Genomic DNA, 27,653 nt, shown 5'->3' with positions numbered 1-27,653 from the left:
TCATGGTCATCTTGCTGTGCACCCCCAAGTCTCGAGCCTTTTTAAAGGCACAGTTTGTTTCTAATCTGAGGGCAGGATCGTGAGCTAAGAGTTGAAACACAGCCCTTGCTCCCCTAGATGCTAAGTAACAAAGCTAATTGTAGTAACTTTCTTTACATATCAGTTTTAATCAGGAAGAGGCGATATAAAGTCCGTGAGTGCGGAATCTTGTGAGAAAGTATTTTTGGAATCCAAAGAGATGTTCTGTTCTTGCAGTGTAATTAATAAGCACCCAGGGGATTTCAGTCTTGTAACCAAGTGCCTCTAGCGTGCTCTGTCAGGGATGAGGTCAGAGGTCTCAGTCCAGTGTTAATGTGGCTGAGCAGAGTTTTCCCTGGCTCACTGAAGAAAGAGGTTTCTTTCTTTTTGGCCGTGCCACGGAGCATATGGGATTTTAGTTCCTTGACCGGGGATGGAACCCACGCCCTCTGCAGTGGAACCGTAGACTCTTAACCCCTGGACCACTAGGGAAGCCCGTGAAGGAATAGATTTTTATTAAAAAGATAAACTGGTGTAGAGGTCTTTTTAAGCCACAGAAGCCTGTGTAATTTCTGATTAAATTTACTTGAGAAACTTTCAAAAATACGAGCATTTACCGACTTGATACAAGACAAATCTTTCTGAATTTTTGTTTCGTTAACAGAAGAGAAGATTCACAAGAAGTTAGAGGGGTCTCCCTCTCCAGAGGCAGAATTATCGCCCACAGCGAAGGATCAAGTGGAAATGTACGTCAGGTTGTTCCGCGATAAAGCCGCGCTAACGACTGCCCTGCTGCGTGGTTGACAGGTTTAGTTTGCCATCTTCGGTTTAGTTGCTATTTTATGACTCAGGAATCTATTGAGCACTTACTGTGTGCCTGACACAGAGAGCTCAAAGGTGAAGGAGCTGGTCTTATCTTTTTTTCACACACATTGAATCAATATTTGTGAAACTGATAAAATGAACAAGGTTATTATTTATGGTCCGTTCACACATGACCTTTGAAATCCAACGCCCGTCCTTTGAGCCAGCTGTGGGAATTAGGATTGTCCTTGTTTTACACACAAGGAAGCCAGCTTCCCACTACTGATTACCAAGGGAACCTGGGCAAGTCATGAACCCGTGTCAGACTCGTTTCCTGAAGATGCTTTTCTGCTTTCTTCATAAATGGTTTGTATTTAAATTGGCCTCATTGTAAGCAGACTTCCTTATCATACAGGTCATTGGAATCTTCCAAACTTGTAAATCTTAAGCGGAAAGCAGGATGTCGTTGGTCGTGTGGTGTGTGCTATCCGGTGTGGCGCGTGCTGTCCAGCGTGACATGTGCTGTCTGGTGTGGCGTGGCGTGTGCTGTCCAGCGTGGTGGCGTGTGCTGTCTGGTGTGGCGTGGCGTGTGCTGTCCGGCTTGGCGTGATATGTGCTGTCCAGCGTGGTGGCATGTGCTGTCCAGTGTGGCGTGGCATGTGCTGTCCAGCGTGGTGGCGTGTGCTGTCTGGCATGGCATGGCATGTGCTGTCCAGTGTGGTGGTGTGTGTTGTCCGGCATGGCGTGGCATGTGCTATCTAGCATGGTGGCGTGTGCTGTCCAGTGTGGCATGTGCTGTCCAGCGTGGTGGTGTGTGCTGTCCAGCGTCATGGCATGTGCTGTCCGGCGTGGTGGTGTGTGCTGTCCGGCGTGGCGTGTGCTGTCTGGCATGGCTTGGTGTGTGCTGCCCAGCATGGCATGTGCTGTCCGCGTGGCAGCGTGTGCTGTCTGGCATGGCGTGTGCTGTCCATCGTGGCGTGTGCTGTCCAGCATGGCATGTGCTGTCTGGCATGGTGTACTCTGTCCGGCGTGGCGGTGTGTGCTGTCCAGTGTGGGTTGCATCCCGACCCCTCGAGTCCAAAGATTTCATATAAAAAAGAATGTAAAGCATTACATTAGTGTTTTTACTATTGCATATATGTAAACTGATCATGTGGATATATTTGGCTGAGTAAAATACACTGTCGAAATTAATTTCATTTGTTTCTTTTTACACTTCTAACGGGACTCTGAGAACATTAAAAATGACTTACAAAGCTCACAGTATGTTTCCATCAGACAGCTTGGTGTAGACTGAAAAGGAGAGTCCAGCGTAGGCCCTTGAAAATCCGGCCCTGCATCACTCTGTGTGTGACCTTGGCTGGCCTCCGCGATGACAGTCCCCACTCTGGCAGCCAGTCTGACTCTCCTGAGTCTTCCTTGGCCAGTCTAGTCTGTCTCGCTCTGAAACTTTCCGTGGCTACCAGTTTCCTAGCAGACCGAAACCCTGTCTCGAAACGCTTCCACGCCAGCCTCCTGGTTTCCCGCCCCATGTTGCAGGAGCCACTGCTCTCCCGAGGCGTGGGGCCAGTGTCTTCGTATCCTCGCCCAGGTTCCCACGCCGCACAGCCGGCGCTCACCAGACCGCAGCATGCCTGGAGCATCAGGCTCAGGTGTGGTCCACCTCATCTGATTGTTTCGGGCCTCGCCAGAATCCATCCCCTTTCCCGAACCCTTAAATCCCACGATCGCTGCCATTTCCGATGGCCTGCTTAACCAGCGGGGCGTCGCACTTGGCTTCTGAGGAGGAGACACGGTGGCAGTCAGCGACTCACTGTGCATGTTAATTCCTCCCCTCTTCACAGCTCTGTGAGGTAGGTACTGTGTTCAGCCGTTTTCTAGGCCACGGGTTTAGGACCTGTGCCTAAGGTCACAGAGCTGGCAGAGAGCAGAATGAGGACTCGGGCCCAGGGAGTGTGGCTTCAGAGCGTGTGCTCACAACAACTTTGCTCTCCAGCTCTTCACCCATATGTTTCTAGTGCATGCGGCAGCCGTGTAAGAGAGGCCCCGGTACCCCCGTTTTCCAGGTTTTCTGTGCGTGCCAGCCGTGTGAGAGAGGTCCCGGTACCCCCGTTTTCCAGGTTTTCTGTGCGTGCCAGCCGTGTGAGAGAGGTCCCGGTACCCCCGTTTTCCAGGTTTTCTGTGCGTGCGGCAGCCGTGTGAGAGAGGTCCCGGTACCCCCGTTTTCCAGGTTTTCTGTGCGTGCCAGCCGTGTGAGAGAGGTCCCGGTACCCCCGTTTTCCAGGTTTTCTGTGCGTGCCAGCCGTGTGAGAGAGGCCCCGGTACCCCCGTTTTCCAGGTTTTCTGTGCGTGCCAGCCGTGTGAGAGAGGTCCCGGTACCCCCGTTTTCCAGGTTTTCTGTGCGTGCCAGCCGTGTGAGAGAGGTCCCGGTACCCCCGTTTTCCAGGTTTTCTGTGCGTGCCAGCCGTGTGAGAGAGGTCCCGGTACCCCCGTTTTCCAGGTTTTCTGTGCGTGCCAGCCGTGTGAGAGAGGTCCCGGTACCCCCGTTTTCCAGGTTTTCTGTGCGTGCGGCAGCCGTGTAAGAGAGTTCCCGGTACCCCCGTTTTCCAGGTTTTCTGTGCGTGCCAGCCGTGTGAGAGAGGTCCCGGTAACCCCGTTTTCCAGGTTTTCTGTGCGTGCCAGCCGTGTGAGAGAGGTCCCGGTACCCCCGTTTTCCAGGTTTTCTGTGCGTGCAGCAGCCGTGTGAGAGAGGTCCCGGTACCCCCGTTTTCCAGGTTTTCTGTGCGTGCCAGCTGTGTGAGAGAGTTCCCGGTACCCCCGTTTTCCAGGTTTTCTGTGCGTGCCAGCCGTGTGAGAGAGGCCCCGGTACCCCCGTTTTCCAGGTTTTCTGTGCGTGCGGCAGCCATGTGAGAGAGGTCCCGGTACCCCTGTTTTCCAGGTTTTCTGTGCGTGCGGCAGCCGTGTGAGAGAAGCCCCGGTACCCCCGTTTTCCAGGTTTTCTGTGTGTGCGGCAGCCGTGTGAGAGAGGCCCCCGTACCCCCGTTTTAGGAGATGGCCTGTGCCATTGCACGCGTAGCTTAATGTCACAAGCGGAGGAAATGAGCTGACTCACGTTCAGACAGTCCTCATCAGAATGTTAGCATTCTTCCCACCGTATCCCATTTGTACTTTGTGACTTTACGAAAATCCAAAGTTTAAAGTCGTCAGCTTAACATACTCTCTAAGTATTCCTGTAGCACTTATCTCGGTGTTGAACTTCGAAGGTGCTTGATCCATGGACCTAAATTTAAAGGTTTTACTGTATTGTCAATTTTTTTTTTAAGTTGCTCACTCATGGATGCCGTGTAAACACTGACTCTGTTGAAATGAAATACCCCATTTCTAGACGGGTGACATTGTTTTTCTATATTGGGTAACGCCCTGAGCGCCCACTTCTGAAATCTCTTGCTTGTTTTTCCAGGTACTATGAAGCGTTTCCACCGCTGTCCGAGAAGCCAGTTTGCCTGCAGGAAATCATGACCGTGTGGAACAAGTCCGCCGTCGGCTCCTACTCGAGCTCGTCCTCCTCGTCCACAGCCCCTCCAGCCAGCACAGACACGCCCTCCCCCAAGGATTGCAACAGCGAAGGCGAGATCATCCGGGAAAGAAGCGGCGACGCGCCGCCCGCCAGCCTGCACGAGAGAACACAGAGCGGCCGCAGCCACAGCGAGAAGGAGAACAGGTTCAGGAATGGGCCCAGCGAAGAGCGGCCCGCGCCGCCGCCGCCGTCCAAGAAGCAGAGCCGGCACCGGCCGGACGGGAAGCCGCGCCCGCGCTCCTGGTCATCCGGCTCCAGCGAAGCCGGCTCGAGCTCCAGCGGGAACCAGGGGGAGCCCAAGGCGTCCGCGAAGTGCGTGAAGTTGAGGCACAAGGTGCGGGAGATCCGGAACAAGAAAGGAGCGCGCAGCGGGCAAAGCCGGCTCTCGCTGAAGCGCGGCGAGAAGGCGGAGAGAAGCCCACACGCCGCCGGGAGCAGCAGCAGCAGCGGCGGTGGCGGTTCCTTCCGACAGCTGTGCAAGCGGGGCAAGCGGCCGCTGAAGGAGCTGGGCAGGAAGGAGGCGGGGGGTGCCGAGGGCAGAGACCTGTTCCTGGAGAGCAGGACGGACAGGGAGTACAAGGAGGAGCCGCTGTGGTACACCGAGCCCATCGCCGAGTACTTCGTCCCTCTGAGCAGAAAAAGCAAGCTGGAGACCACGTACCGCAACAGGCAAGACGCCGACGACGTGACCTCAGCGGCCGTGGAGGAGTTGTCCGAGTCAGTGCACGGCCTCTGCATCAGCAACAATAATATTCATAAAACATACCTCGCAGCAGGTACTTTCATCGATGGTCATTTTGTAGAAATGCCTGCAGTCATAAATGAGGACATCGACCTCGCTGGGACCTCATTCTGTCCTCTGCCAGAGGACGACAAATACTTGGATGATATTCATCTGTCAGAACTAACACACTTCTACGAAGTGGATATTGACCAATCCATGTTGGATCCCGGTGCCTCAGAAACCACGCAAGGAGAAAGTCGGATTTTGAATATGATTCGACAAAAAAGCAAAGAGAAGACAGATTTTGAGGCAGAATGTTGCATAGTGTTAGATGGAATGGAGTTGCAAGGGGAACGTGCAATATGGGCAGACTGTACCAGCTCTGTGGGCGCCGAGGGCTTTCTCCTGCAAGACCTTGGCAGCCTGGCCCAGTTCTGGGAGTGCTGTTCGTCCAGCTCTGGCGATGCCGACGGGGAGAGTTTTGCGGGAGACTCCCCGGTTCGACTCTCCCCGACCTTAGACAGCACAGCGCTCAATCCGCATTTGCTGGCCGGCAATCAAGAGCTCTTTTCAGATATTAATGAAGGATCTGGTATAAACTCCTGTTTTTCAGTGTTTGAAGTGCAATGCAGTAATTCTGTTTTACCATTTTCTTTTGAAACACTCAACTTGGGAAATGAAAATACAGATTCTAGTGCTAACATGCTTGGGAAAACACAGTCTAGATTACTAATATGGACCAAAAATAGTGCCTTCGAGGAAAATGAACACTGTTCTAATCTTTCAACAAGAACTTGCAGTCCATGGTCCCATTCAGAAGAAACACGTTCAGACAATGAGACGTTAAGTGTCCAGTTTGAAGAGTCCACACAGTTTAACGCAGAGGATATTAACTATGTAGTTCCTAGAGTCTCGTCCAATTATGTAGATGAAGAACTCCTAGATTTTTTGCAGGATGAAACTTGCCAGCAAAACAGTAGGACTTTAGGAGAAATCCCAACGTTAGTTTTCCAAAAAAAATCTAAACTAGAATCTATCTGTGGTATTCAGCTAGAACAAAAAACAGAGAACAAAGCCTTCGAAACTACGCAAGCGTGTAGTGAAGGCAGTCCGCGTGGAGATGGCTACAGCTCAGGGGTTATTAAAGACATTTGGACAAAGATGGCAGACAGAAATTCTGCAGCTCTACTAGAAATAGAAAGCGTTGATGATGAGTTGTTTCCGACAGATGTAAATAACTACTGCTGCTGTTTGGATGCTGAGGCTCCAATGGAGCCCCTCCAGGAGCCAAACAAGGCCGTGCAGAGATCAGAATACCACCTGTGGGAGGGCCAGAAAGAGACCCTGGAGAAGAGAGCCTTTGTGTCCGGCGAGCTGTCCAAGGTGGATGGCGGGGACTACACCACCCCGTCGAAACCTTGGGATGTGGCCCAAGACAAAGAGAACTCATTCATCCTGGGAGGAGTTTACGGGGAGCTCAAAACGTTTAACAGCGATGCAGGGTGGGCAGTCGTACCGCCCAGTCACGCCAAAGGGAGTTTGCTGCAGTGTGCCGCTTCTGACGTGGTGACCATAGCGGGGACAGATGTCTTTATGACCCCCGGAAACAGCTTCGCTCCTGGTCACAGGCAGTTATGGAAACCCTTTGTGTCCTTGGAACAGAACGACCAGCCGAAGAGCGGGGAAAACGGATTGAATAAGGGATTTTCCTTCATCTTCCATGAAGACTTACTAGGAGCTTGTGGCAACTTTCAAGTTGAAGATCCTGGACTCGAGTATCCCTTCTCTTCTTTTGACTTAAGCAATCCGTTTTCACAAGTTCTCCACGTAGAGTGTTCCTTTGAACCCGAAGGGATTGCATCTTTCAGTCCAAGCTTCAAACCGAAGTCAATCCTCTGCTCTGATTCCGACAGTGAAGTTTTCCACCCCAGGATATGCGACGTCGACAGAACACAGTACCGGGCTATCCGGATCTCCCCCAGGACTCACTTTCGCCCCATCTCTGCATCTGAACTCTCCCCCGGAGGAGGAAGTGAGTCAGAATTTGAATCCGAGAGAGACGAAGCAAATATTCCCATTCCTTCTCAAGTCGACGCATTCGAAGATCCACAGGCAGATCTCAAACCGCTTGAAGAGGACGCAGAGAAAGAAGGCCATTACTATGGGAAGTCCGAGCTTGAGTCTGGGAAGTTCCTCCCCAGGTTAAAGAAGTCTGGGATGGAGAAGAGTGCCCAGACATCCCTGGATTCCCAGGAGGAGTCAGCCGGGGTCCTGCCAGCAGGAGAGCGGAACCCGTGTCTGGAGTGCAGCATGAGCGAGCCTCTGGAGATCGACCTGGAAAGCCCAGAAGCAAACTGTAAAATAATGGCACAGTGCGAGGAAGAAATTAATCATTTCTGCAGCTGCAAAGCAGGTTGTCAGTTCCCTGCTTATGAAGATAATCCAGTTTCTTCAGGACAGCTGGAAGAGGTATGTGTCAGTGGGGATCGGTACTTGGTGAAAGGATTTGATCAGACTTTAAGAACAGCCATTTCAGGCAAAGAAAAGATAGAGTTAAATTATTGGGAATTTAGCTTGAACGTCTTAAAACTTAGCATCCTTGGATTTGATGTTTATCAATTTGAACTAGACAATTGACATTTTTAGATAAATCAGAGTATGAGGTGTTTCTGAGTGGTTTAACATGCATGTGCTATGCTTAAAGCAAAGCTTTCCCAACTGATGAATCCAGAAGTGGCCATTCACTCTTCGGAAGGCCCCTTGCTCCTCAGAAATGGCGGCGAAAGGTTTCTTGAAGTAGGAAGCCTGTCTGACTGTCTCTGCAACACTGATTAGTTTATAAAAAGTTAACGTTTTACATGTAAGATAAATTATATCTCTGTAGAATTCTCTGAAATTTTTTGTGGTACATGTAGCAATTAACCCTCAATACAAATGTAACAAAATAACTTCCACAGAACCCCTGCAGGTGTACCCTTGCTTATTACAAAGTATGTATTCCTGAAGTTACCTGAACTGTATGGGTCAGTCTGTCAAATGAGGTTAATAGGAATAGTGTTTTAAAGGAGTCATTGTGCCGTCTGACGTTGCTGAGAAGTGATCTGAGGGTAAACTGTACAAGAAGAAACAGTGACACTGATGACCTGTGCCCAAGGAGAAGCCTGGGGCTCTGCCCCCACCCCGGCCCTTTTCCAGGTGCAGCTTTTTAAAAAGTCAGGTGGAGGTATCGAGAAGTCAGGCCACCTGTGGCTGGACAGCCGCTGGGTCATCCCTTCCTCGCCTCCGTCGTCCTGCACGCTCCGCCTGCCTGCCCGCCCTCCACGTGGTTCTGTCCAGCTGGACCCAGGAGGCGCCCCTCCCTCCCACGTCCCCCGTTCCTCTCTGCTCCACCCGCAGCAGAAATCATTTCTGCTGCTGCTAAGTCGCTTCAGTCATGTCCGACTCTCTGTGACCCCATAGACGGCAGCCCACCAGGCTCCCCCGTCCCTGGGATTCTCCAGGCAAGAACACTGGAGTGGGTTGCCATTTCCTTCTCCAGTGCATGAAAGTGAAAAGTGAAAGTGAAGTCGCTCAGTCGTGTCCGACTCCTAGCGACCCCATGGACTGCAGCCCACCAGGCTCCTCCATCCATGGGATTTTCCAGGCAAGAGTACTGGAGTGGGGTGCCATCGCCTTCTCCAGAAATCATTTCTGCTTCCTTTTAATTTTCATGTGCTTTATGCCTTTCCTCTTAGTTGCATTTGCCATTTTTCATGAGTCATCGGTGTCCTTTCTTTGTTAAGTTGTGAGCTCCTCGTGGATTCAGATGCCATATCATTCATGTGTCCAGTCAGTGCACAGGTGTGGCCCTAAGCGCAGGTGGTGGTGGGAAGCCCCCACAGCAACCCAAGAATCACTCTCGGAGGCACTTGCCTGGGGATATTTAGCCAGGAATTGAATCCCACCGAAACACTGACATCTGAGTTGCTCAGAACAGCAAAAAAGTATAACGCTGTTAGCCTTCATCTGTTTGCTGGTCACCCCACCTTTCATCCTTAAAAGTGTCCTCACGTACTTTGTGTCTCGCCTGGCTCCAGACGGGGAATGAAGAAAAAGAGTGAGAGCGAGTCTGCATCACAGCCACCGCTACAGGCCTCCACCTCCTGGTGTGTTGGCATCTCTGTGTGTTATCAGAGCTCTGTCTTGTCTGACAGGTCTGTTCAGTTCAGTCGCTCGGTCGTGTCCGGCTCTTTGCGACACCATGGACTGCAGCATGCCAGGCCTCCCTGTCCATCACCAACTCCTGGAGTTTAATCAAACTCATGTCCGTTGGGTCGGTGATGCCATCCAGCCCTCTCATCCTCTGTTGTCCCCTTCTCCTCCTGCCCTCCTCTTTCCCAGCAAAGCTGACAGGTCTGGGGCGCCAGCTAAGTCCTCGGAGGACCCTCGCCGTCCCGGGTCCTCTCAGCCCTTGTCTCAGCATCGTTGCCTACAGCTCCCACCTCGTAGCTTCATCTGAGCTGCAGAAAGGTTGAGGGTGGCCCGAAAGGCCCCAGTTTGGGGCCAGGATCTTGCCTCTTCACTCTCACGCTGCCTGTCCGTCTCGGAGATCTCCAGCCAGGTCGTCTCCCCCCCACTTCCCTGAGTGAGGGCAGTCTTTGCAGAGGGCAGGGCTCTGTTTTTTTAAAAAGTCACTAGTTGCCCATCTGTTTTAGAGCATAGGTGGTCTAGAATGTAGGGTTTCTGATAGAATTGGTACGCAGGAGCCTGAATTAATGATGCTTTTCAAAAGGTTAGTTGAGTTCAGTTCAGCAAACATTTATTAAACACTCGCCCGTCCTGGGCACATCCCTGCGGCAGGTGCCCTGAGTGAACCAGAGGCTGTCCTTGCCCCGGGAGAATTCAGCCTGGTCCTGAAGACCAAGCGCGAGCAGCTGATTTGCTCTCCGTCACGCAGGTCATTGTCTGCCATGGTTCCGATGCGGGCGCTCCGGGAGGGCGTGTCCGTGGCACCAGTCCCCTCCTCGCCGCGACATGAGTCCCAGCGTGCTGCCCCTGAGGACCCTGCGTGCTTGTGGAAGCACATACATGCGCGTCCACATGTGTTCTGTCTGCTGTTTTTTTTGGTCCCACTTTTCTTTTTTTTTTTTTTGGACTGAAATGACACTTTATTTAGAATCACCCTTCTTTATTTTCTGCATATTATTTCTGCACATTCTGCATTTTCTCCATCATTTGGAGGTACTATAATTTCCTAGCTGGTTCCTTACATTTGAGGGTGTTTGTGTGTGTGAGTCACTCAGTCGTGTCCAACTCTTTGCAACCCCATGGACTGTAGCCTGCCGGGCTTCTCTGTCCATGGAATTACCAGGCAAGAATACTGGAGTGGATTGCAATTCCCTTCTCCAGAGGAACTTCCCAACCCAGGGATCAAATCCTGGTCTCCTGCTACAAGGAAGTCCTTTGAGGGTGTTCCGGCCCACATAATTTGAGGTGGCAGGGATGACAGCCTGGGGAGGGTGAACACAGGAGGAGTGGGAACCCAGAGGAGGACCGACCCGGCCTGAGAGTGCAGAGGAGGCTGGTGCACAGACTGGCGTGTCCCGGGGCGGAAGGGAGGAGGCGGGGCCCGCCAGGCAGAAGCAGCAGCAGTCGAACCGGTGAGCGGCTCACCTGTGCAGGGTGGCAGCCAGCACGCGGTCGCGGCAGCTGAGGTGTGAGGGAAAGGTGAGGACAGGTGAGCCGTGGGCCTCGGTGCCCAGCTCTGCGTGCCCTTGTGGCAGGAGCATCTGCTCTGTCGTGCCCTCGAAGGCGCAGAGCAGCAGCAAGAGGCTTCATCGTGCCTCCAGGAGTTTGCAGTCCAGGAGGGGAAGGCGTCCCTTGGGACAGGCAGCAGTGCCATGGGGGTCAGGGGCTCTGACCAGCGGAGGGTGTGAGGGCCCAGCCCACCTGCGCCAGACACTGTGCCCTCTATTACCACCACCCCCCTACCGAATGCCCGCAGTGACATTCCCCACCCCTCCCCAGGATGGCTCAGGGCACGTGGGCCCGGAGGGTGGGCCACCCGCCCCAGATCCCTGCATGAGAGCCAGAGCCAGAGTTCCTTCCAGGGAGGGGGCCCGGACTTCAGTCTTGTCACCAGAAGCAGGAGTGTGCAGTGTGGATTTAAAGCAGCGAGCATTTACCCAACTTTCATCTCCTGGAGAATTACTGACCGTTACATCTCCTGCTACAGACGTTTTCGATAAGGCTTTCTGGGTAGTGTTCACGTCTTCCCTCTTTACCATTTCCTTCATCCATCACACGTTTGTTAAGAGCCGCTCTGTCTGGGCACTGCTCTAGGGGCCAGGTATAAAGGAACAGAGAGAGATGGCTCCTGCATCCTTGGATGTACGTTCCGTGAGCAGCGTGAAGCTACGCGTACGTTAGAACACCTGTGCCGTGGGAAGGCAGAGCGGATGAGGACGTGGCGGGAGGGGGTGCTCAGAGCAGTGTGCCTCAGTGGACCCCCGCGTCAGGGCAGGCCTCGTGGCCGAGGCGCGGTTGAAGAGAGGTGTCCAGTAGCCAGTCAGCCTGGAGCGGCCTGGAGGGGAGGGAGCAGAGCTGAGGCAGAGGTTCCGGGACCACCCAGGGCTGTGCCCCATTCTGTTCTCCGTCTCCTCCAGCATGTCTTCATTATTTCATGCTCAGCCATGGCAGAAGCTGAATTAATACGTTAAACAGACATTAGTCAAGCAAGGCCTCCTGGTCATCTTTGGCGTGCAGGCTTCAACGCTGGAAATAGCTGAGTGGAAAGATGTCATAATGTAATGCATATTCACTGACCACATATTCAATGTAAACAAAACAGAAGAAATAAGTCCTCGCCATTGGAATTGACACTCAAAGGAAGGATGCAGGAAAAAAAACTTAAGAGACGATGGCAGAAACTGCATGACCCAACCAACAGTGGTCTCAGCAGGCCGTGGGAGCAGCGTGCTGGACCATCAGGGCCTCCGGCTGGGAGGGGGGCTGTTCTCAGGCCAGCGGCCGTGGTGTCCCCGCTCTGTGCCAGCCCTCCTCCTGCAGGGGTGCCCATCAGTGAGACGCGGCTCCTGCCCTTGCACTCACTGTCCGGTCGGCTTGTGTCTGTCTCATCTCCTCCTCCTGTCCTTGCTGACCCAGCCGCCTGTCTGTCCCTTGACGCCCTCTAGCCTGCTCTTCCCCACCTGTCCTGTCCGTCCTGATGGGTCCTCTCCCTCTTCCTCTTCCTACTCTTTACCCCACGCCCTGAATCCCAGGAAAGGATTAAAGGATGAGCAGTCCAGCTGTGCCCACCTGAACAAACACTCGATCGTCCCACGGCCGCCCCAGGTGTTTTTCTTCGCAGGTAGGAGCTGGTCACCTTCGAATCCATCGCCCCTCGGTAGTGCCTTGGGTGACGGAAACGCGTTTGTCCAGGGAGCCGTCGTTAGCACTGAGGCGCTGAGGAGGGCCGGGGCTTTCCAGCGAGGCCTTCCAGTGCTGTGAGCTGCGTGCCCAATGCAGGAATCATCACCTCGAATTAACCGCAGCCCTGGCACATTGCTGGCTTCATCTGCGAGCCCTGGCCTCCTCCGTGCAGTTGACCTTGGTGTCTGCTTGTCTAATAGCTTTGCTAATCGTTGTTGTTAGGATACGCTGCAAGAGAGAATGGTGGCGGTTGAGTGGCTGCTCTGGGTGGACAGAACGAAGTCCTCTTCAGCTTCTGATTGAAGAGTATTTCTAAAAAGTTAAATGAAAATCAGGATCTGACATACATTTGCCATTTAGCTTAATAAACACACATTCCTGAGTCCAAAAAGTTTTTGATAAAGTGATTTACGTTGTTTGTTTAGAATTTAAAAAATCCTATCAGAGAATTGAAGATCATTGGTTGCTGAAACAGATCAGGTTTTAAACTTGTGATGAAACACCTTCTGAAACCAAGGTCTATGCAGTGTTCATAGAGCTGCATCGGTCCAGCAGACCCTTGTTGAGGCTGTGAGGGGTGGTGGGAGGTGCGGATTTGCCCAAAGCCGGCCTCACCCTGGAGGGCAGGCCGAGCAGGAAAGGAGCAGGGAGGGGGGGTGCCCTGTCCCCAGCATCCCGGGGTGCACCTGTGGTGGCCGCGGCTGGCCCCGCCCAGGATGGTGGGCAGGTCCTGCTGGAGCTCAAGAGCTCTGCCAGTGAAGGGTGGGGCCTGGGCTCGGACTTGGTCCCCCTCCCCGGCATGGGCGCCTTCCGCTGTGCCGGGGCCTGGGGCCTGCACAGGATGTGGGGTCTCTCCTGTGCTCCAGAGTCCCGCTTTCCTCTCTTTTTCCATGTATGTTTCCTGTTTTGAAGCTGAATTATTGTCCGTTTGGTTATTTGGTTTTAGTCTCAGCTTCCTTCTGGTTCTCACTGAAGCAGATCATTGCTGTAAAGACCATTAGGTTGGTATTGCTTCTTTGACTCCCTCCTGCCTGAGTGTGTGAAGAAGAGAGTCCTCCCCACACTTGAGTGGGGAGGAGGGGCTCAGGGCCACACACACCTCCCCCCGCCACCCCCGCTAGGTCTGCTGTTCCAAAATCTGGAAACTTGCTTTCCTCAAGGCTGTTTCCTGTTGTTTTTGTCTTGTGATAATCTTGTTGTACTTTTCGTATTCCATTTCCAGTATCAGTGCTTTTCTTAAGAAAAACTTCCTTTATGTGCTGTGAACGTGGCTTTTTTTTTGTTCACCTTGTCTAGTAGAACAGTGAGAGTGAACATCGCTCAGTCGTGTCTGACTCTCTGCGACTTCATAGACTGTACAGTCCGTGGAATTCTCCAGGCCAGAATACTGGAGTGGGTAGCCTTTCCCTTCTCCAGGGGATCTTCCCAACCCAGGAATGGGACCCAGGGTCTCCTGCTTTGCAGGCGGATTCTTTAGCAACTGAGCTATCAGGGAAGCCAGTAAAATGGTAAAAAATAAAACCAATTAACAGTCACTAGTTTCTAATGCCTGAATTTTCCCTTTTATCTTGAAAGTTTGTAAACTTGGTCTGTGTTTGGTTTACTCTAAGCAGTTCCCTGTACTGAACACTGACGTGCATGGAATGAACCGGAGTCAAGAGAGACAAACCTGGTGGGAAAAAGCCTTGTACTCGCCTCTCTTCCCCGCCTCGGAGTGTGAAGGTAAGGAGGCCTGACGCGGTCCTTCCCCTGCTCAGATCTCTTAGCTCCGTAAAGAGCAGTCTGTTCCTTTTGCCGTGAATATCGGTCCAGGAGCATTTGTGTGGCAGGCGTTGGTCAGGGGCAACTGGGGACACAAGAGGTGAGCACGGGCTGGACCCCACTCTTATGCCCACCAACAGCCTAGGGCGGGGTGGGCCGTGGAGACACGTAAGCCCCCAGTGAGGGGGGCAAAGGCGGGAGGGGCGGTGGCCAGTCAGGGTGGGAACCAGAGGTCCCCCCAGGCCCAGCCGAGGCTGGAGAGACCAGCAGGGGATGAGCCGAGTTGGTCAGCAGGCTCGTGAGTTCTGCCGCGTTAGGTGGAGTTTGAACAGGGAGGAGGAGAGGGCCTCTTGCAAGAGCTCACCTTGGAGGGTGTCAGGTCAGGTGCTTTTTTTTTCTAAAGCAATTCTAGCAATAGAATCAGAGTGGGGAAGGAATGGAAAGACTGGAGGACACCTGCCGGGGCTCTTGGGCTCTTGCTGTGGTCTGGGATGACAAGATAAAGGCCCCTGTTGGGGAAGGAGAGCAGAGAGCAGCCCTGGGGGGCTGTGTGGAGGAGGCCAGAGTTTGCTGAGTGCCTTTCTGTGACAGCGAGCCGTGGGAGAGCACTTGGGCAGACCAGGGAGAGGGACATGGGGGCAGACTGGGGAAGGGCTTCTCGAACCTCCCGGCAGGGGCACCTCCTCGGAAGCAATAAACAGCCCGGGCCTGCCATTCTGGGGGAGGAGAGAACCGAGGAGGTGGCCAAGCGGTCAGCTCGGCCTGACCCTGTGCGGCCAGCCGTGGTCGCCTGGGCTCCGCCGGCTGCGGTGCTGGTCTCGTGGTCTTTCCGCTCAGAGCCCTGGAAGGAGGCCAGGCTCTGGTTGGTATTCACGTGTTCACCTGTGCGTCCCATCTCCCCTCCCCGCCCGCGGGGCAGTGCCCTCGCAGCCTGGCCTCAGCTGACAGGGGGACCTGGGGTTGTCCACGTCTTCGTCCTGTGGGCACAGAAGCAGCTCCCCACCTCTGCCTCCCCAAGGGTCATCAGGGCAGCAGAGTCTTCATTTCCAGCATCTTTTTTATTTAACAGCCTCTATTGAAGGCCGGCTCCTCTGCCATTAGCTAATATTTAGCCACTCTTCATTATTTCCAAGGTGCTTCAATCTTTACAGCCCCCACAAAAAGCCTGGTTTTGCCTCAGATGGTGCACCCATCTGAATGGTTCCAGCTGTTCGGCCCAGGCCTGAGTGCTGGCCGTAGCCCTGAGGTCCAAGCGTGCTCTCTCTCCAGCGGCCTCTGCACACTGCGCTCTGGAGATGCAGGGATGATAGGAGTGCAGACTGGACCCTGACCTGAGTCCAGTGGGAGCCCTGACTGAGCAAGTCCCAGTTGCGGTCACGGGGAATGCAGATGGGGAGGGCCAGGGGGCCCCACACCCAGGAAGTGCCGCCTGGGACGGGGGCGGGTAGGGGCCTGCACGGGGTGACTCCCAAGCACCCTGAGTTGGCTTCATCCCTGGGCCGCGGGGGTGACCCCCAAGCACCCCGGGTGGGCTTCCCCTGGGCCGCAGAGACGTCATGGTGGCCTCGGCCTGGTTTCCTGTCACTAGCGAGGCAGCCGCTCCAGCTCTTGGCCTGTGGTTTTCCGTGCCGTGCCTTGTAGGTGCTGCACCGGCTCGTGGCACACAGAGCTCTTTGTAATTGCCGTGTGGCGTGCAGGAACGTTCTCAGTGGACAAAGCACGGTAGCCAGGTTTTCAGATGACCTGCCACTCTCAGCTACCCCTGGTGGTTGCCTGGTGGTGATGTCATGAAGCCTGGTTCTTCCAGCCCGGGGTAGGGGGGTGCCGGAGGGCAGGGTGCAGTCTGAGGAGCAGCTCAGCCCGGAGAGCAGGTGGCCTCACCGGCTCAGCAGCCAGGCCTGCCGACTCCCCTCTCTCCTGAAGCTTCTGACGCCGCTCACGCCTCATAAGAAGCCTGTGCAGCTCTGAGTCAGGGCCTGACTGGAGAGCCCCAGCCTCCCTGTCGGGGAGGAGGAAGTGTTCCTTTTTCCGAGCAAGTCGGGAGATGGAGGCCCCAGAGGGCAGCAGCACGACCCTGGAGGGCAGCGAGGGAACGCCCCCTCCCTTGCCCTGCTGTGTGTCCACACACACACTCCTTTGGTCAAAGCCTTCTTGTACACTCATCTCATGCCAGGCGCTGTTCTGGGCGCTGGGAACACAGGGACCCCAGGGAATCAGGACCCAAGCCGGGACTACCTGCAGGCGCGGTTCATGCAGGGACCAGGGCAGGTGGCATGTGACAGCCGAGAGCATGTGCAGACAGGTGCCCGCAGGGGCGCCCACCGGGGGAGCAGGAGCGCACTTGCTGTGCCCAGGGCGCCCGCCGGGAGGGCAGGAGCGCACTTGCTGTGCCCAGGGCGCCTGGCCACGAGGGCCGTGCAGACTGTGCCTCCGCTGGGCTGTCCTGAGCTTCCGCCTGCAGGGCCCACGCACTGGGTTCGAAAAGTGTGCGTGTTCTTTTGGTCTCAGAGGGCCCTGCAGGGACTCAGTACAGGTGATGGTTAAGGGTTCAGCAGACAGAGCTGAGCTGGAACCCAGTGCTTCCCTTCACCAGCTGCTAGACCTCCGGCGATGACAGGCCTTTCTGTGCCTCCGTAGTCTGTATTTGTAAAAAGAGGCTAAAAGTGATGGCTCCCTTAGAGAATAGTTGTAAAGACTGAAATGCCCAGAACTGGCCTGGCCTGTGGTCACCAGGGACGTGAAGAACCCTGACAGCAGTCAGCATGGCCCTTTCCTGATGCCTGTGGCATCCACTGACCCCTTCTGTCCGCATAGAACCCCTAAAGCAGGAAGAGAATGGGACGGCAGTGGGGTTGGGAGAGACCTGCTCCACCTACTGGCATGTCCCAGCCAAGGACATAGTCACCTTCCCACCTCATCCAAGGGGTAGCCGAGTGCCGTGGGGCGCCGGGATGATGAGAGCTTGGCAGGTGAGCTGAGAAAAGCTGAGGCCTGGGCCGGGTGCTGGGTTCCTGCCTCGGTGGAGCCGGGGTGTCTTCACCAGCTGTCTCAGGGCGGGTGGGCCCAAGGCCAGGCTATGGGCAGCAGCACTCGAGAAGACGCTTACCGTGTGTACCAGCCTTGCACTTGAGGCCGCGCGCCTGTCTTAACTTGCACAGAAATCTCTCTAGAGATGAGAGCACTGGGGCTCTTTCAGTAACTTGCCCCCAGTTACAGCACAGTTAAGTAGAATCTCCCCGAGTCAGCTGACTCACGGAGGAGCACCAGGGAGGTTGAGGGCCCCAGGCTGTTGGAACTGAAGGTTGCGGAGAGTGCAGCCTTTTGTGGGGAGGCCAAACAGGGCACACAGGCCCTCCCCTGGGGGTGGCGGGAGGGAGCAGTCCTCAAGCTGGCCTGCCGCCGCTGCCGTGGGCCCCATTTCATCGCATGCAGCGCAGTGACTGCAGGCAGCCAGATGATGACTCACGTGACGTCAGGTCTCCTCCCCTGCACCCTTCCCACAGAGCGAAGGCGCCTGGGGGCTGATCTGGGTTAAGTTGGGCCTCAGTCTAACCCTGCGTCAGGATCGCGGGGAGCCCCGCCGGAAACGGCTGAGACCAGAGCCTGACCATAGCCTGCCCCAGAACGAGTGCGCCGAGTCTCAGGCGGGCCTGGGGCTTCCAGGCTGGTCTTAAGGCTCCCCAGGTGATCCTCACGCAAAAGCAGGGTTGAGAACCACAGGGCCAGGTGACTCGCGCTTGATGCCTTGAGTCCCAGCGTGCAGTCCCGAGCCCCGCCCAGTCAGCCCGCGAGCCCCTCCCCACACACCGCGCCCCGCCCCCCCGCCCCCCCCCCTCCCCCCCCCCCCCCCGTCAGATGGCTTAGTTTGGTGCTGAGCTGAGATGCGATGCGTCTGTCCCCTTGTTCCAGGAGCGTGTTCCTGGAGCATCCTCCGTCTCCCTCCACACCACGTCCACCCCCGGGGCCTCGCGGGCCTTTTTTATTCTGTGTTCCCAGGGCCTGTCACTTGAGAGGTGCGAGTGTGTTGTTGAGAGAGCGTCTTGTGGTGGGATTAACAAGACTGTGAGGTTATGTTGGCCTCTTTTTTTTTGTTTGTTTTTACTCCATGAACAATTAATTAGAAGCATTTTTTTTAAACTGGCCTAACGTTTTCCTGGCGCACACCTGGCTAGCTGATGCTGACCATGTCTGCTTTTAGTGATCTGACTGTTCAGCAAAGAAAAATGAAACAAGAATGGTACGTTTCATGACTGTGTCTTAATGAAATCTCCCCCCCTTTCCCTCTTTTCCCTTCTCCATTCAAAATGATTTAAGAATGTTATACAAATGCCAAGGGAGAGAATGGTATAGAAGAGTATCCAGATGTTAAAGAAATGCCCAGTAATGAAGAGCGTCTGTTAGATTTTAATAGGGTAAGTGGACTGTCCTCCTCCTTACTACTAACTCGCAGTGGCCGCCAGCGCCCCGCACAACCCGGGAGTCTCGCGGCTGCCTCTCCCGTCACCGAGCTCTCGGCTGCGACCCTTTGGTCTGCCTCGCCTCCCACTCACTGCCAAGGCCTCCCGCCGCCCCCCTTCTCCTTGCAGTCCGTCCCTCACTCCTGCCAGAGCGTGTTTGCCCCACACACGTCTGACCCTGTGGTTCCCCCTTAAGATGCTTGGGTGGACACCCTTTCCATCTTTCAAAATGCGCAGCAGGAAGGAGCCCCTCCAGTCACACCTGCACCTCCCGGCCACCACCCCCCTTCCCAGGGGTGTGCCCTGCCCGCCCCCTGCCCCCATGGAGCTCCACTGTGGCCCCCCAGCAGCAGCTGAAGGCACCGTGTGTCCGCCGCCCCCCGCCTTCTGCCCTGCCCGAGCTCTTGGGGGGCCAGCTCAGGAAGGGCCCGGACCTCGCCTGGTTAAGCAGGCAGCTGAATAAATCCAAAGGAGCCCCTCTGGCTTCTCTGCGTGATTCGTCAGTGTCAGTGGAAGTCTTGTGAAAGTCGTCCGTCCCCCGCCCCCGCCCCGAGCGCCCCCGGGGTCTTTGTGTCCGTGGACCTGCTGGACTTAACGCATCAAGACAGGCGTCTGGGGCATCCCCAGCGTTCTCTGCATCCAGCTCCGTGACCGTTCTGACCCGACCGCCACCCCAGCTTCAGTCCCCAGACCGCCTGGCTGCTGGTCCCTCCTCACCTCCGCACACAGCCGGTGTGCCCGTCCCGCGCACCCACCTTGCAGCCGACCGCAGTCCTCCGGGCTCCTCCGGGCTCTCCCGCCTCCACCGTTCACACTCCCCCGCCCCCTTCGCCGCCCCGCCCCGCTGCCGTGCGCTTCGCCGCGGGCTTCCTGCTTCCACCCGCCCCTCCACCCCCCAACAGTCTCTCTCACACCACAAGGCACAGCGGCCGCACTGTTACCTCACTCCGTCGCCCAGGAGGTGGGTGCTGTTCTGCCAGTCTGCAGACGAGAAAACTAAAGGCCCGGAAAGATTCTGAGGGCCTTCGCCGCTGGCTCAGGGGGTAAAGAACCCGCCTGCCAGGCAGGAGACGCAGGTTCAATCCTGGGTCGGGAAGATTCCCCCCGGAGGAGGACACGGCAACCCACTCCAGTATCCTTGCCTGGAGAATCCTGTGGACAGAGGAGCGGGGGAAAAGGGGGGGGGCTTCAGTCCATGGGGTCACAGAGAGTCCAACACGACCGAGCACACACGAGCACAGATTTTCCAAACACGCCTCTGAAGTCGCACAGCCAGAGCCTGCGCGTCGACCGAGCCGTGCCCTCAGCCCCTGAGTTCAATGCCCCCGCCACTGACCGCGATGTCCTTCCGCCCTTGTGCACGGAGTGGGTGCTCTCTCCCTGCCAGGCCTGTGTGTCCGCCCTCGCGCGCCTCTCTGCTCCCATGCCCTCCGCTCCCCGGTTGGTGTGGCAGTCTCTGTGCTCCTTCCTCGGGGGGCTCTCAACCACGGACAGTACTGCCATCTGGAGATGGGGGTGGGGGCGGGGTGGGTGTTTCTAAGCCACTGTGACTGGCGGGGGGGCATTGCTAGTTACTGTAGTAAGTACGGGGTGCTGGTCACCACGAGGGAGGGGCTTTTTTCTAGCCACTTGTTAGTTACTATGAATGAGGGGCACTGCTCATCATTGGGGGAACGGGAAGAATTACCCAGTCACTGTCAGGGGAGGGTGGCTTGGCTAATTAACCGTGATGCAGGGAAGCACTGCTGGGCACTGTGACGGGAGGGGCCACCACTTGCAGCTAGAGTCCCGAGGGCCGGGAAGTTGCCCGTCTGCTGGGTGGGGGGGCAGTCCCACACAGCCAAGAGTTTCTCTAAAACGTCCCCCATGCCAGTGGGCCCCCCATTCAGAAGCACTGCCCCCAGGGTCCCTGCCAGCTCTGCTTTTTCTGTGGCCCAGCTCTCTTCTCAGCACCTCCTTAAAAGAACTGCTGTCCCCGCCACTCCTGTCTGGACCCCCATCAGCGACCCCCTGCCCGCCCCAGCTGGTCGGCGCAGCAGGAAGCCGGGAGGAGTGTGGGTGGATCTGTCTTCTTGCTGTCCGCCCCTGGAATGGAGCCCCAGGAGGGCAAGGCGGCGCTCAGAGACTCCAGAGGGCGGGAACGTGGAGAATCAGGGTCCGGGGTCCTTTACAGGTCAGGAGGGAGAGCTTGTTCGTTTTGCTTTCAAACAGGAAAACTTCAAAGTCTGGTAACTCTCCACCGGAAAATATCCACCAACAGTGTGTTCCTTAATCTCTGTATGTGGAAGAAAGCGTCTCCCCGGCCCTTCTGTGGCCTTTCGAAAACTCGTTCCTTGTCCCTCTCCCCTCAGGTGTCTTCTGTTTATGAAGCGAGGTGCACAGCAGAGCAGGACGCCGGAGCCCAGCCCAACGGCTTCCACCGCACGCCGCGCTGCAGCGCCGGCTCCGCCGCGGAGGACTCCGGCTCGGAGGGTGGAGGCGAGTGGGCGGACCCCGGCGCGGAGGCGCTCTTCTCCCGGACTCATCTCTAACCCCGCCCCCCCGCAGAGCAGTACAAGTTTTTTTTTTTTTTTTTAATTGCTATGTGAGGGGGAAAGTACCCTTTTGTGAGGCCTGTTAATCTAAAACAACAACTTAGGTTTCTTCTTCAATTAACTGGTTCAGATCAGTAATTCTCTTTCTCTTCTTGCTTATTTTAGAGTTGAGGACAGCTGTCCTGTTGAAGATTTTCTTTCTTTTTTTTTTTTTTCTTCTTCTTCCAAGCTGTTAAAATTCTTGGCTCTCTGAACTAGACTAGAACCGGTGTGCATGTGCTCGTCTTAGAAGCATCACTGCCTTCCGCGTCCTCCCGCTGCCGCAGCCCTCCCCACCTCCGGCCGCAGTCCGTCACCGCCCCCCCTTGCTAGCACCGCAGCGTCAGCGCCCACGTCCACTCCTCAGAGACTCTAGCTTCGGGGACACGCAGGCTCTGTCCTCTCCGATCTGGGGTGTGAATGCTTACCCCTGCGGCGGGTCAGTGCCTGTCTCCGGAGGCCAGAGGGCAGCCTGGGTGACTCATCCCCGGTCTCCATTCAGTAAAAAAAATCTCATGTACATTTAACGTAGGAACTGCAAGGGTGTGCTTTTAGAGACTTAACAAAAATACTGTGTTTTCTATCTTAGGATCTTCCCCTAGAGTATGTACCATGGACAGTGCCATGGTCGGTGACCTCCTCGCTAGCTGAGGCAGCCAAGGACTTGGAGGTATGGGGTGGCATGTAAGGCCAGGTGGGGCAGAGGGCGGGGCAGTGCACCCCAGCCTGCTGTCGTCGCAGTCTCTTTGCCCGCCCCCGACACCGGTCAGGGTTTGCGGTGAGTCTTGGCAATACTCGGTGAGGACCTGGGTTGCAGGTGAGATTCTTGCAGTGACCGACATGGAATCCAAGCCCCTCCCCCCCGCCCTAGAACTTGAGATTGTAAACGTCTGACCTGAAACAAAGGCCACCTCACGACCCCAAAGAGACCTTGGCTGCAGCAGCTGGCTGCGCTCCTGGCTCTGACTTAGAGTAGCTTAGATCTTCTTTTGTGTTTGAGAGAATGTTCTGGGCAAGTTCTGTGTGGCGGGTCTGAGAGCAGAGTCCTGGTTTCTCCCGTACCGGTGTGAGGGCTCCACGGGGCCACTGGCCCGTGTCGTCGGGAAGCCAGGGCTCGCTCAGTCTCGTCCAGGCCCATCCGTTTCACGACGGTCACTTCCTCAAGCTTTTCACACCGCCGCGCAACAGGCTGAAGTTAGAAGGAGCAATATTTGCAAAACCTAAATGTTTAAAGTTACTTTTCTTTTTTTAACCGACGTGTGAGATCAGTTGAGCGTGTCTGTAACGTCGGGAAGTCTTAACTGGATGAGACAGCTCCACCACTGATTCTGGCAGGCACTAGACACTTAATATGTTCTAGCTGGGAGCTGAGCTGGCCGAGAATATGAGGTTTGCTTCAAGCATTGGGTTTCGTTGCCTTGCCTTCATGATGACACAGGAAACTCCCTCCAGGGCTGTGGAGTCACCCCCTCCCCCGGCACTCTCTGTCCTCACTGTGGGAAACCTGATGGGCCGTGGGGTTTGGTCTCACCACACGTCAGGGTTTGTTTTTATACAGCACATCTTTGACACTTTAAAGTGGGTTTGTGTGTGTGTGTGTGTGTGTGTGTGTGTAAGGTTTTTATGTTGCTGTTATTTATTTATAGACTTTATAAGGGTTTATGTATTTTTCTTTCTTCCAGAGCTTCCTAAAAATTGATTAGCATCTGCACTGAAATATAATTTTTAACAGCAAAGGCAAAAAAAGAATTGGAAGTTGTAAAATTCCTTTAAAAAAATCACTACAGTGACGATCATCCTAGAAATCGTTGCTCGTGTAGCCGAGACCAAATAAATAGATTTCAGACACAACCTTTAGCTCGGTGATTTCGGACAGCTGCTTTTTTTTTTTTTTTTTTATCATGAAAAGGCTCCAGGTGGTCACGTGCAGACTTCCTCACGCTGGTGGGAAGGCGACGCACCTCCCACGGGAACGGGAAGGGATTAGAAATGGGCGAGGGAGTGAACAGATTACTTATTTATTTGTTTTTGTAGCTAAGTGGCTGAAGCCGGAGGCGCTCAGCGACAGAGTTGAAAGTTGTGGCTTTCAGGTTTGTGAGTGAGTGATCACAAGGAAAAAGCATCTCTTTAAAAAGCTGGCAAAACGCCGGAACACACTGTGGTATGAGGCGCGCTGCACGTCTTGGCGCTGAAGCGCCCGTTCCCCTCCTGGGCCGAGATTCTTTTCCCGTGGCCGTATCGTTCTGATTTCACGTGCACCACAGTAACCGATTTTTTGTTTTGTTTTGTTTTCTTGTGGAGTTAACACCAAATAAAAAAGTTAAAAAGCCGTTGGTTGTCTTTGTTTATCACAGCAAAGATTCTTTTATAAAAGAACACCAGCCTCCTCTTAGCAACTTACTGACCAAAAGTCATGTCGATATTCACTTATGTAACAAATCACCTTACGTAACACCCACTTACCTAACACCCACAGGTGTTAATTTCTGCAAAGATCACCCTGAGTCAATAATGCGTTAAATTCCAGATGAAGGTTATTTAGCTCTTCCTATGGGCACTGTTGAAAGTCCTGGCGTCTGCTTTGCTGGAGAAGAAAGTGGGTCGGGCCTTGCTGAGAAAAGAACCTACCCCGCCCCTCCACCCCCCATTCCCACCTCTGGGAACTACTGCCTGAATCCTGCTGAGAAAAGAGGCTACCCCCACCTCTCTATTCCCACCCCTAGAAACTACTGCCTGAATCTTGCAAAGAAAACACCTTTTTGTCCTGTGGTGGTAGAAAAAGCTTAGTCTTTTTGTTCGTGGCGGGGTGGGAGGGGGGTGAATGTGTATTTATATTAACATAATGACTGTACATTTCAAGAAAGCAATATAGTATTTTAAAAGTATAAAAGAAAACTCATCCATACTTCCATCACCCTGAGAGGATAGCTTCTAAGCTTTGTGCGAAACACCTTCCTAGACAGCTGAGTGCATATGTGAATATATGTATAGAGAGAGACATTTACAGTAAGGGTTGTACTACGCTTGCTCTTCTGTAGCTTCAGAAATAGGTTTTTCCTTAAGAGATCTTCCCATTGTCAGTAACGATCTGCATCACTTTTACAGCTTATGACTCTATTACATGGATTTAATAAGTTCTGCCAACATGGAGAAAGTTCCCCTCGTGTCTGTTCGGTACCCTAAGTCACATTTCTCTGCTGACCACCTTTAACCATGGGCATCCTTGGGCAGTGGCTCTGGAAGGCCAGTTCCAGCTTTCGGGACGCCTGCTGCTGGACGGACATCCACACGGACGCGTGGTCTGTGGACCCATGTGTGAGCCCAGACGTCCTTTTCTCTCACCATCCGGACGCTGGGCACTCGCCTTCCATGGGCACAGAGGGTTCGAACTGTGTTCAGCCCGTCCTTTTGGCTTCTGGGATGTGCAGGCATGTTTTTACAGGCTTCCCAGTTAGTGCAGTGGTCAAGAATCTGCCTGCCAACGCAGGAGACACAAGAGACTCAGGTGAGAAACCTGGGTCAGGAAGATCCCCTGGAGTAAGAAATGGCAACCCACTCCAGTATTCTTGCCTGGAGAATTCCATGGACAGAGGAGCCTTACGGTCCATGGGGTCGCAATGAGTCGGACACAACTGAAGCGACTTAGCATACATATATTCATCTCCCTCTGAAGAGGGTAGAGCTGCTCTCCCACATTTATGGGGGGTAGATCTCTGAAGCATGGGTCTCATAGACAAGCTAAAGGGGTCAGCCTCACTTTTCCCAGCCCGCCTCAACCCCGCTTTCTGTGAAGTCCGTTGGCAGCCCAGGCTGAGAGCACATCTGTAAGGGGACGCCCAGGGCCCAGCTCCTGGCACCAGGTGAGCCCCTGAGCGCCGACTTGCAGGCCCAGCACCGGGCGGCATTGCTCCGGCATGCCCCCATCACCTTCGCTGGCCAGACTGTACCTCTTCCCGTTTGGCCCCGGCACTGGCTGGGTGGTCAGTGCGGCAGGGGCCGTGTGTCCGCGGAGACGGGCGGTGTCCCAGGAGCGCGCCCTCCACTGTGTCCAGGGCTTCTCTCGTCCATCACCTCCCGGCACAGATGTGTGCCTTACGGCCACACCAGCCATCAGCTCCACCTTTTCACAAAGTATCGTGAGCTTCACAAGGGCACCCACCTGCCAAAGCAGGGTTGGGGAGGGGGCGCCCTGGGCACAGTAACTAGTCACCTGGAGACTTTCTGTTCCCGGGAATCGAGGCGTCACAGCCAAGTGGACGGCGAAGGTGTGGTGGCCCGTGTGGGTGTGTGCCTGCAGAGCTGGGGTTCAGTGGGTACCACTGCAGGTGCCACCCGGCAGCCCGGGCGCATGGGCTGAGTGGCTGAGTGGGGGCCTGGAGGCCAGCTTGTCTGCACAGTGGTCTAGGGGGGCAGCAGGCGGGGCCCGGCTTCCCCTGAGCGCTGCAGGTGGGCGGCCTCCCCAGCTGGGCTGTAAGAAACACAGAGACCAGGACGTGGGCTGCTGCCTTTAGACTGCAGCTGGCCTTCATCGCTGGTGGGGAGTTAACAGCTTTTCAGGGGCAGTTGCCTTGGTTTACCGAACTAGTGGCAGCACCTGGCCACGTGGTGGGGGCGCAGGGATCACCCTGTCTGTACCAGGAACACTACCAGCCAGCACTGGAGGCTCGCCACGTGCCAGGCACTCGTCTAAGCAGGGTTTACTCACAACCCTGTGAGGTAGGTACGGTGGCCCCAGTTTACAAGTGAGAAAACAGACACAGCGATCGCTTGCTAAGGTCTCACAGCTTGTGACACGGCTCAGATGATTAAAGAATCCGCCTGCATCGCAGGAGACTCCGGATTCAATCCCTGGGTCGGGAAGCTCCCCCGGAGAAGGGAATGGCTTCCAGCATTCTTGGCCCGGAGAATTCCACGGATGGAGGAGCCTGGTGGGCCACAGCCCACGGAGTCACAAAGAGTCTGATGCAACCGAGCGACTCAACATTTTCTTTTCCCTCTCTTCACACCTGGTGGACGGTGGAGCCAGCATTCGAAGTGGACTCTGACCACAGAACCCATCCCAAAGAAAGCCTATGTCTCGCCAAAACCCCACCCCATGAAGCGTGTGGGGCCAGTCGCTTCCGGCAAGCGGTCTCTTTCTGGTCCTGTGCAGTGAGGCCGTCGGGGGCCAAGTCCCGGCCTAGCCACCTGCCCCCTACCCCAGCCCTCTCTGGCCACACACTTCTGGGTGAGCGTCCACTCCTCACCACCCTGGCTGTCAGTGGAAGCTGGCATGCCCAGCCTGGGATGGCTGGGTACCCCTCCTCCCCTCCCTCCACCCAGTGGCTGCCCAGCCCTGCCTCAGGGTCAGGCCCTGCAGAGCATGGGGGGCTGGGTGCTCAGTGTGGTCACGTGGCCTCCAGGCGGTGCCTTAGCCCTCCTCTCACCTGTCACGAGATCACCGTGTCCCTCCTGGTGGTGGGGGGGGCCGTGGGTAGCAGCAGGACCGAGTGTGCCCGTTGGTTCAGGGCCACCAGGTGGGCAGGAGGGTTCCAGGCACCCGGCCCTCTGCGGCTCAGACCTGGGGCTGGCCACTTCCTGCCACAGCCCAGGGGTCATGCGGGGGCCCCCCAAGCGGGGGAGGTCTGTTTCAGGGGGAACCAAGGAGGCACCATCCTCTGGGCCGCCACCCTAACAGGCCCTGGCTGCCCTGGACCACCCCCAGCCTCGTCCCAGAGGGGGCTACGTGAGGGCCTGCGGACCTCCCTTCTGCTTGTCCACCCAAGAAGGGGACTGGCCAGCCTGTGACCCTGGGCTGGGCACCCTCTCCCTGACCATGGATTGAGGACGCCCCCCTCCCCAGGCTCCCAGGGCCAGGCTGGGCCACCCCGGTGACGGGCAGGGAACCCTGCCTCCTCCCCACCAACCCCTGGTGTTGGGGGGACAGGCCCCGAGCCCACCTGAGCCCCCTACCCACCCTGTTCCTCCCCTCCACTCCTCTCTGTCCCTGAGGGTGGGGCTACTGTTCTGAGCTGCCCCCTCCAGCCTTGGGAAGGCTTGGTAAGTCTAGGGGCCTGGCGTGGAGCATCACCCACTCGCCCGAGTGAGCAGCTGTGAGGTCACCCCTGGGTGGGGTTCCCGCCTCTACCCCGAGCAGCCTTCGCACTGCCCCCCTCCCACCCCACCCCCCCAAGAAGGGGAGCTGAACTGACTGCAGAGCCGTGGGCTCAGGGAAGCCTCGGGGCCACAGGCTGTGAGACCAGGGGCGGCAGCACAGGTCCAAGCCGGGTGCCCAACTTCGGGGCAGGCCCTCCCTCTGCCCAAGAGGAAGCCTGGCTGTGTGCTGAGAC

General features: G+C 55.6%; 1 protein-coding gene across 17 annotated transcripts in view; it reads left to right on the top strand.

Moving 5' to 3' along the window:
* KIAA0232 (KIAA0232 ortholog) overlaps window positions 1-23,654 on the top strand; it is an 82,582-nt gene extending 58,928 nt beyond the window's left edge. For 13 of the 17 annotated variants that reach the window (XM_086404690.1, XM_086404685.1, XM_086404679.1 and 10 more), the window contains 5 exons: window positions 683-764; window positions 4,283-7,592; window positions 14,144-14,255; window positions 18,609-18,706; window positions 21,103-23,654. In XM_086404690.1, the coding sequence (XP_086260816.1) occupies window positions 683-764; window positions 4,283-7,592; window positions 14,144-14,255; window positions 18,609-18,706; window positions 21,103-21,282 (3,782 nt within the window). In that variant the 3' untranslated portion in view covers window positions 21,283-23,654. The remainder of the gene's footprint in view (window positions 1-682; window positions 765-4,282; window positions 7,593-14,143; window positions 14,256-18,608; window positions 18,707-21,102) is intronic. The other 4 variants (XM_086404693.1, XM_086404692.1, XM_086404695.1 and 1 more) reach the window with 3 other exon arrangements.
* The last annotated feature ends 3,999 nt before the right edge of the window (window positions 23,655-27,653 follow it).

This window comes from Bos grunniens, chromosome 6 (genome assembly GCF_055505025.1).
Source record: "Bos grunniens cultivar Pamir isolate PY7600 chromosome 6, Bosgru_T2T1.0, whole genome shotgun sequence".
Lineage (NCBI taxonomy): Eukaryota > Metazoa > Chordata > Mammalia > Artiodactyla > Bovidae > Bos > Bos grunniens.
Note: the sequence above shows the minus strand (reverse complement) of the source record. Positions and strands in the feature narration are given on the sequence as shown.